The sequence below is a fragment of the Macrobrachium nipponense genome, chromosome 12 (assembly GCF_015104395.2).
Source record: "Macrobrachium nipponense isolate FS-2020 chromosome 12, ASM1510439v2, whole genome shotgun sequence".
Classification (NCBI taxonomy): Eukaryota; Metazoa; Arthropoda; class Malacostraca; order Decapoda; family Palaemonidae; genus Macrobrachium; species Macrobrachium nipponense.
Window position 1 is genome coordinate 103687219 of NC_087205.1, and position 10580 is coordinate 103697798.

Here is a 10580-nt window from a genome sequence, read left to right on the forward strand (position 1 = left end):
CTAAAGCAAATACGAAGATTTTTTTGGCTCTACATACAAAAATAGTTCAAGTTACGAAAGGTTGTTGCTGTAAAGTCCTGAGATTCGCCCGAACCACCGAGAACAATTTTAAAACTCGCGTGCCGCCAACTGAGTAAACTCGCCACCATCCTCCCGCTCTCCCATTGGTTCCTGATGCTAGTCACCCCGTAAGATCCTGGTCTCCTATTGGTCAGCATCTACCCCTTGTGCTCTGTATTCTATTGGTAAAAGGATGCTGTAAATTGAAAAACTTATTCATGTAATACATTTAATAAAAAAAAATATTAGGTAAAGATAGAATAAAGAATAGAAATGAATGGTTATTATACTGTTTGGTAGTTTCAGTAGTTGAAGAGAGATAATGAAAATTTGATTACTGTACGTATTGTGTGGTAGGTGAAAGTGGTTGCTTGGCGATCGTTCGGTACTTGTAAGTGCTGAACATAAACAGAAGTTTGGAAGCTTTTTTATTATAGTTAATGGTTACTTAATAATTATTTGAAATGAGTACATGCAATACATTTAATAAAAAAATTATGAATTAGGTATCATAAAATATAAAATAAATCAGACTGCTATCATCGAAGCCAACAAATATTTTCTAGAATTTTTCTTCTGTTTTAATATTATATGTTTCATTATAGCTGTCAGTAACTCTGTATCTCCATTAGGTAAAGATAGAATAAAGAATAGAAATTAATGGTTATTATACTGTTTGGTAGTTTCATTAGTTGAAGAGAGATAATGAAAATTCATGGCTTACTGTGTTCTAGGAAAAGTGATTGCTTGGCGATTGTTCGGTACTTGTACGTGCTGAATGTAAACAAAAGGTGGGAAGGTTTTTTTTTTGTTTGTTTGTGTATTATAGTTAATGATTAATTAATAATTATTTGAAATGAGTATATATATATGTATATATGTATGTGTGTTATATATATATATATGTATATATATATATATATATATATATATATATATATATATATATATATTATATATATATATATATATCATAATATAATATACAGATAATATACATATACATATACATATACATATACATACATATATATATATACATATATATATACATATTATATTATATATATATATATTATAGATTTATATATTATATATATAATATAATATATATATATATATATATATACATATATATATATACGTATAGTGTACTGTCAAACATCGGTTTTTGTATTCATCTCTTTTCGTATGTTTTGGTTTTCGTAGACTTTAGACATTTTTTGACGAAATTTTGTTTTGGTTATTGTACATATTATGCAGGAACCTTTTTACATTGGTAGATACTAATTTGAAGTTACTGAAAGGGTAAATCGGGTTAGCTTATCTTCTTTTTTATGAAACAAACGTTATATATTGTAGTTCCCAATCGTGTTTGACTTACTAGCCTTGGTGTAATGGCCAGTATTTCCCTGCTAGTATTTTATAATCAAACTAAATGGATATGTGATATTGACAGTTCCCCAGTTATCCTTAATATCATAGGTATTTTCAATGTACATTCATGCATATCTAATTCCAATGGTAGTGACATCACAGGTGTTGAGAAAATTGTTGTGACTTTGCCAGATTGGCAGCCGAGTGTGAAAACCACTCTTCCAACAAGGAGTTAATGAGGGAGTACAAAACTACGTTTTCATAATGGTGAACTTTGCCAAACAACATTAAATTTTAACATTTTATACATATTGATTTTATATACGTACTTTTGGTATGATAATTCCAATAATTATTGATTTTATTTATGTACCAGATAAGTAGCCTGTAGGCTTGGGTAATCAAAGGTTATAATATGTGTAGAAATATACAGTATGGATGACCATATACCTAGTTTTTTCTTAACTGAGTTAAGAAGCATTTGTGAGTAAATCCTTCAAGGCAGTGCTATGGTAGTAATTGTAAATTAATATTTTATTACATTACTACTATCTTATGGGTATGACCTGTTGATCATACTTCCTTATCCCATACCATGCTTTGCAAATTGTCTGCATTGCTTTTCCTTGTGTTTTGTTTTTGTCAGTTCTGTCAGTTGTTTGATAAGTTCTTCCAATGCCTCATTGATTGAAACTTAATTATGGCTTTCAATAAGTCTCAACTTTTCATCAGTCTTATTGCCAGATGCTTCTCTGTGACATCTCGTGCTGCCCAGGGATTTTCTTTTATTTCATCAACTCCAGGGAAGCCTTTTAAAAATCATTCAAGACTTCCCATTATAAAAGATTACAATATACATTGACTGGTTTAGGTTTCAGTTCGTCCATTGGAGACTTCATGAATTCAATTGTATTTACAATGGTGGATGACTTCCAAAGCCATGTTATAAATAGTATAGTCATCATCAGTGGCTCTTTGGATGTGGTCAACCACCAGATGAGTGTATAGTATGTAGCATAGAATTATCATTATTTTTGCCATTTACTATTATTATTTTTGTTATTGGGGAAGTAAATCCACAGTAATATGCCTGTTTGATTTTGTTTTTTGAAATATATACTGTAGGAAGCTTTCGATGACCGCATGGTCCTCCTTGTCAATCCTTGACAAGGAGGACCGTGAAGGTCATTGAAAGCCTTCTGCTGTATATACGTATTTTAAATAAAATCAAACTGGCATACTACTGTGGATTTACTCTCCCATTCTATTAACTCTTGTGGTTATGAGTTTTCTTTGGATGATTATTATTATTATTATTTTATTATTATTATTATTATTATTATTATTATTATTATTATTATTATTATTATTATTATTATTCTTATTATTATTATTATTATTATTATTATATTATTATATTATTATTATTATTATTATTATTATTAATTACATAAGTCCATTGACAGATTTTGTTAAGGGACTATGGGACTGAGCTGCCATGCTCGTTTGGTTCCCTCCATGAAAATTTATATCAGTGCACATTAACTTTTGTACATACCTGTTTTTATTCAGCACTACCAATCAGGTACAGTTCAACTAGAAAATAAGTGTTAAGGGTGTAAGCTGGTGAAAGACTAGCATTGTATTGCACGTATCAAGTTATGCAACTGTTTTGCTGGTAGTGTAAAAGAAGTGCATTTTATGTTGTAAATATATCATATTTTTTATGGAATGATTTTGTCACAAGGTAATTAAAATATGTATTCTCTATTTTATCTATTTATGAGTACACAGTAATAAACGATTATCAAATATGAAGTTAACAGTAGTGTCCTGGGATAAATTTTGTTCAGGGTCACCTATGAACCTGAAATGATTAATTATTAGTTCTGAAACTTTTCTGTTCATTAAAACTGTAGATGTATTGATTAAAAGTGTCGGAGTAATAGTATCCAGTATACAATTCTGGAGGTACATATATAATGCAGTTTGTATCTCTTGTAGCATCAGTTATGACTTCGCTTGCTATTAATTGTGGCTTCACATGCTGTCAGTGTGCATTTTTTGGCATCACCTGCAAGTGTGCTGCACAACCTTACCGTACAAGTCCCCCTCATGTATCAACACGAGTGTCTTCTTGTTTCTTTCAATAGTGTTCCCAAGCAGTTACAGCTGGTCCATTTATCAATTCTGAAGTGATTCTCTCGTGCCTTTAATCTTATGTGAATTCATGGCAAAATACGTAGGTCACTGTCAGCATGAACATTTTAAATTTCTGTCAACGGCAAGTATAATAAAAATGGCCACCTTTTGTAGGAGATTCTTTTACCATGAGTTAAGAATATTAGAAATGGCCCGTCATGAAGCTGCAGGGGACATAAGTATAATGTAGCCTATGTTTTTTGTATTTAAGCATCTGTGCAGAAATTATAAATTGTAAGTGTAGTTAGAATTATAATTTGTAAGTGTACTAGTTAGATTATGCATAGGTCCTGAGTTGTTATGAGAAATTAAGAGTTGTTTTATATTTAGTCCAGAATGGTTTTAACTTTTAAAATCTCAGATAGTAATTTATAATAGTACTTTATTTATCTGTTTTATCGTCAAAATATTGCATAGCTATAAATTTCAGCAAATGTGTATTGTAGATTTTCAAATATTTCATTGACTCCTGTCCAACATTGGTGTAATGTATAAAGTTTTTAGAAGTAGAGCAAATTAAAAGTCATCTCAAATTAGGTTAGTCTCTCTCTCTCTCTCTCTCTCTCTCTCTCTCTCTCTCTCTCTCTCTCTCTCTCTCTCTCTCTCTCTCTCTCTCTCTCTCTCTGGCACGAGGCAAATTTGCAGTGTTGCGAATACACCCTTCACTTCTTTGCCTTTTATTTTATCTATAATTGTCTTATACTTGGACATAAGATGATGTTTGGTTAATGTTACTTTTTTTAAAAGAAAGTAGACCCAAAAGTGTATTTATATAATTATAGGATTAATTTCAGCTTTTGTCACTACACATATTTGACATCTTGTCAGATTTATAAGGTTTTATTTGACACCTGTAATCACTGCAGATTTATCATATTTATACCAATATAATTAGTGTAGTACTAGGTATTTGAAAAATTCCCAAATACCTGTGAGTCGAAAGCTGTAAGCTTAAGTCGTTGTGGTCTTTTGTTTGCACTAAGTGTGTACCAAAATTGATGTGTATTTGTATATTGTAGAGTATTTTTTTTATATCAAGCCTTTTGTGCAGTATTCTGTATGAAACTATTTGAATTTGAGTATATGTAGTACTAAGACTTGGGAATATCAAAGGTCTTTGTTGATGCTAACTGTTTTGTATTTTCATGCAATGCATTGTAGGTACTGGGAGCTACTATGTTATTTCTCATTTCATTGTGTAGTACAAGGTAATGGTCTTTATACTTATCTCCTCAAAGGGAATGGTGTTTGTTGGTCTTGAAAAAGTACTGGGGTCTAAGTTTATTTCATAAAAGAGTTTGATTTCAGCTTAAAATGTTATACAGTACATGCTTAGTGATCTGTATAACCCTTCTATAACCTTTTTTAAGGATTGGGCACTTTAACGGGCTGATTTGTTACAGTGGTTACTTTACATAGTTAAACTTGCATTATTTTTTAATAGATTTTATTGACAAATTATTGCTGTGCTCCTTGTGGTGGAAAAATTTGTCTGTAGTTCTTGGCACTCTTCATGTTTTTTTTAATGATCATAAATGTTTTGTGACTTACTTTGTGCTCAGTTTTTTTGTTTTTGTTTAAATCTAAGCCTGATGACATTGTCGATTTTTATTTTAAATGTATGATTGAGAACTTGAGCTTTTTTTTATCATTGTTATAATGTTGGTGAAAGAACTTACTTTTTATAGAAAAAGAGTCTTGACAATTATTTCAAATTTTTAAGGAAAAAGATTCCGTTTGATTTACTCCCATTAAGAGTTTTTGAACATTCAAATATTTTTTCCCCAGTTAGGAACGTTAGTGATCACTGGGTATAGTAGACTATTATGATTTTACTGAGTAAAACATTTTTGCTAAGTTATTCCTTTATATAGTGAATTTTACCAATACTCCCAAGTATTTTTTTTTTTTATTTCAGTATTCATAATTCATTTTTGTGCTGTATATAGAGCGTTCCCTTGTACCTTCTTGCTTGCTTGTTGTTTATCACTAATTTTAATCAGAAAACAATAGGACTAAATTTTGATAATGTATTTCAAGGTATGTCTGTCTACGTATATAGAATTCCCTTGGAAAGTTCTTGACAACATTGATCTCGGGTTCATGTATCACAAATCTTTTAAGGTCATAGTAGAATTATTTAGGTTATGTTAATTTCTTTTATTTGTGAGATCCATAGAGGTCATAGTTTTGTATTCTTTCATGATAGGTTGACAGATTGCTGTTTTTTTTCGACTTCATTTGCAGCAATTTCAGTATTTATTCATTGTAGGTGTTTGTTACAGGATGAACGTGGCAGGCTTATGAGGCGGACTATAATGCGGTACTGTAACCTTTCAGTGCTATTTACGTTCATAATGATAGCACCCGGAGTTAAGAAGCGCTTTCCAACTAGAGACCATTTAGTTGAAGCTGGTAAAATCCTTGATTGCTTACAATGGGTATTTTTTTCTTAGGCTTGAATTTGATTCTAACTTATAAAGCTTATACTTTTCTCTTATCTGTTCTAACATTTTACATTAACACTACTATTACTAGGCATTCGTGTGATGTTCTGTATAACATCGTTTTGTGTATTTGTAGTTTGGATGGAAGTAAATATGTTGTCATCTAGTCCTTGCGCTTAATACTCATATGTTGAAACTGAAATTGTCTGCACGTCTGACATTATGGTGTAGTATTGAATGGTACAGGTTACATTACAAGGATATTGTTCAATGTGTAATGAATAATATAAATTATCTGAAAGCATAAGATTTTATGGGGGAAAAAATCTTTTTTAATAATACCGTCCACAGTTGTAAAATGGTTAAACAGCAGATACTGACCAACAATTGTCCCCTGGTTACAAAAATCATTATTATGGAGGAGGTTTTGTATAAATTCCAAAAGCTGCAGAAAAGCAGCCAATTTTTGTCTTATGGATTAGTTTTTGAACAGATTCTGTAGATTGTATGGAAAAAGATGTGGAATAAGTATAATAAAATACTTCAATATGATTAGATTGCAGGTACAGATTCAAGTACTAAACAGGAGTACTTATTATTATTATAAAGGATTAGTTTATCCAGACCTCTGAGCCTAATAAAGTCTCTTCTCGGGCTGGTAACAGGAGTACTGAGAAGTTTGATTTTCGTATTATGTTAATCTTAGCTTATTTTAAACAGTTCTGTGAAACACATTGGAAAGCTGAATACTAATTTTCAAGAAAAAATGTTGGGTGTGCTTAAATTGTAATGTCTCTTTAGTTTTATAATTAGATTGTCTTTTGTATTTTTCATTTTTCTATTTTATTCGTTGTAATATTCATTACAGGATGAACGTTGCAGAAGAATGAGACGAACTATAATGAGATACTGTAACCTTTCAATGGTATTTACATTGACTATGATAGCTCCGGCAATAAAGAAGCGATTTCCTTCTAGAGACCATTTAGTGGATGCTGGTAAAAAAATTTGAGTTTAGCAGGATGCAAGCTTTAATTACATGTATATATGCTAATTTTTTTAAAGTTTTCTTTTGTAACATCACAAGTTTTGAAAAACTTTGTGGCACATAAATGATTTAGATTTTGTTTTTGTAATACACTGCAATATTTCCTTTTGAGATTTCAAACTAATATTCACTTTGCTTTTGCTTGAGTTCACATAATTACTTATGCCGACACTTACGCATCACTTCGTAAAATTTGTTAGAACTATTTGTACAGCAATTGTACACATATGTCACTGAATAATGCACAGCTTTTTGTTTTAGAATACAAAGGTAGATCACACATGTAGTATTGCTTTGAAAGTTAATAGTAGATTAAAGGTGGTAACTGTGGAAATAAATAAAACACAGTACATGATAAAGAAGTTATAACTGACAATTCAGAGAAACTACAGCTGCAGCTGCACAGCAAAAATGAGTAGGAAAGTATATTCATTTGAGATTAATAAAACACTTTAGTATTACTTGAAAAGAATGTTATTTAACAAAGAATTTGGGACAGAAACCCAGCCTACTCAGGTTTTGGACTTGGGGAAAAAAGTTAGTAATCAAAAGGAACAAGTCTTGTCATTAACCTGGAACTAATTTCATATAATCTGAATGTAGTCTTTCAGCTTTGAGAAGCTGCATTGCTTTCCTCTTCCCAAATATACTATTTGGATATCATCTTCATTGCCTTGAAAAGCTGCTGAATTTGCATGCTGTTGTGCCTTCTACAATCAATAAGCATTTCATTTCAACAGTCACAGTGTTGAGATAACATCCCAGTGTGCCATTTTATCATTACTTTCTTCTCCTGTGTGTGTCTGTATCACAAGGGCCTTTGGGTCTTCGTAGATGCTAGTGAAGGTTTGCTTTCACTGTAGTTCAAGTAAGTAAACATTTTCACCCTTAAGGGCTGAACTGAACATGACTTGAAAAGTTAGTTCATTTGAATAATAGAGAAGTAGGTGCAGGATAAAATTAGTATAATTTTACATTTATTAATTTTATCAATATAAACTTCCTTCATTCTTTTTCCTTTTGTTGAAACTGAAAATTGATTCTCTATTTTTTGTGTGTTCTATGGCCAGTCTTCTCTTTACTTAACAGGCCAAGCCCCACCAGTAACAGTGATGGAGTAGTAGTATTTTCACTCTACATATGTTTCTTTGAAAATTTATTTTTCTAGGTAATGTTTGCTATGACTTACATTGATATTTCTAGGAGAAAAAAAAGATATTTCTAGGAAAAAAATCTGATGACATATTGATGCATTGTATGAAATCCAGTATCGATCAAGTTGATGGGTCAGAGGGTCATATCCCATTTTTATAATTAATTCATTAACATTCACACTTATGCATCATGAAAAGGAAATTTTTGCTTGACATCCTAAGATGCTTGCTTAGAAGAGGGAGAGAGTGTGTTGATCATATAACTCACTGTTGCTTGGCTGTGTACCTTAACTCTCCGTCTTATATTGTTGCTTGTTCTGCTTAAATTCAAGATATTTGTGCATTCATGCCATATATTTTAGTCTGATATTTTTTGTTAGTTTGTTTTTTTTTGTTTAAAAGGCAGTAAATTTGTGAATTGGTGGAAAATATATTAGTATGTTAAAGTACCATCATTAAAAGAAAGACCCTTGAAATTGCAAGTTGTTGTTGAGCCTCCACATGTCAGTGAGTTACTGTCAATTCACTATTCATTGGAGCAGAGTTTACTATAGAAACACTTATTGACCTTTTCTAAATATAAGGTGTTACACTGTTACTGTTTTTTCAAGTAGTAAAGCTAAAGAAAGTGAAGAAATTGGTGTTGAATTTTAGATATTGGAAAGTGATAAATAAAATGACAACAAAACTATTCCTTTTTTTTCTCATGTTGCAAAAACAGCGAAAACAGGTCAACTCACACATTTATGAGGCAGGGGAAGGGATCTGGTATTTCTTGCACTCTACCTCAGCACCTACTTCTGACCTGCTTTTATTGCAACTTCTGAAGTACTTGTGGAAAAAGACCTGGGGCAACCACAAGTGATTGGCTTTACTGCTTCACCAAGCCTGACAGCTCTGGTGTCACTTAATCCCTTGGATTTTCCTTAGGTTATTAAAGGGATTTTGATGAAGGAAAAATTATTTCTGGGGGAGACCTGTGTCGCCCGGTGAAAAGATCCTGCTTTCCTCTTTTCTAGTATAAATAATCTCTAAATATACCAAAGAAAAAAGTTAGCATGGTATGCAGATGTTACTACCCTCGCACGAACACCCAAAGGGCGTCGGGTATAAAGTACTGGGCGTGTGGAAGCCACAATTCACAGGTCTTCTGCCAATTAAAGGTTTCCTCCCCAAAAACCCCCAGAAGGGGAGAGCCTGGAAGTGATGAATAAAGTAAGAGCAAGAACACTCCTTTTTGTTTCTCAGGCTACAAGGGCAGCCAAAAGAGGTTGACTCACATGTCAATGGGATAGGGGAAATAGTGTGGCATTTTCTCCACTAGCAAGCCTTCTACCACAGCTTATTCGCGTATTCACAGTATTTTTCTATGAGAAATATCCACAAATTACTGAATATTCATACCAATTTCATGATTAAATGCACTATTTGACAAAACTATTAAAAAAAATAGGTATAATCATTTTTAGTGGAGTTTTCTTGAGTTTGAACTAACAAAGTAGGCAGTTTCAAGGGTTTTCATAGGGGTACTAAGTATTTGCAGATTCTAGCTATTTGCACGGGGGGGGGGTCTGGTACGCATCCCTCAAAAATATGAGGCTCACTGTGTGTATATATGTGTGTGTGTGTTATCACATCACTGATTCATATATATATGCATTAAGCCACAAATGTCCTTTAATATCTACATAATTTGCTCTGCCTTGGAATTAATATATTTTCATATATCTTAACTGAAGGGGAATTTTTAGTTTACAAGAAATTCGTTGGCTCATAGGCAAGAACCACGGAACCAAGAATTCAGGACGTGCAGTGAAGCGCTTTAATTCACAAGGCTATCATGAGACTTGTGGTTAAAGCGCTTCACAGTACGTCCTGATTTCTTGGTTCCATGGTTTGCGCCCATGGGCCAACAAATTTCTTAACCACTAAAAATTCTCCTTCGGGTAACATATATGAAAATATATTCATTCTGAGGTAGAGCGAATTAGATATTAAAGGACATTTGTAGCTTAACGAATGCATGTGTATGTGTGTGTGTATGTATATAGCATAATGCTGTTTGTCCTCATAGGAATTAAGCTCATGGGTTCCCCAAGGGGTGCATAAAGACAGACCAACCAATTACAAAGAGGTCTTTTGTGGTTGGTCTCCCCAGAATAGTGCTTGTTAGCACAAAGATAAAATATAAAGGACTCAGGACAGGAGAGATTTATCTCCTGTCCTACAGCGACTGCCACAGTTCTACATCCCCATTTGTACAGATGTGACAACAGTGTATGGCGGCCATCT

The 10580-nt window shown here is 32.4% G+C and overlaps 1 protein-coding gene across 1 annotated transcript in view; it reads left to right on the forward strand.

The window, feature by feature from the left end:
• Positions 1 to 10580, forward strand: part of LOC135224900 (uncharacterized) — a 315424-nt gene that overhangs the window by 184526 nt on the left and 120318 nt on the right. The window contains 1 exon segment of the mRNA XM_064264224.1: positions 5925 to 6054. Within this exon segment, the coding sequence (XP_064120294.1) occupies positions 5925 to 6054 (130 nt within the window).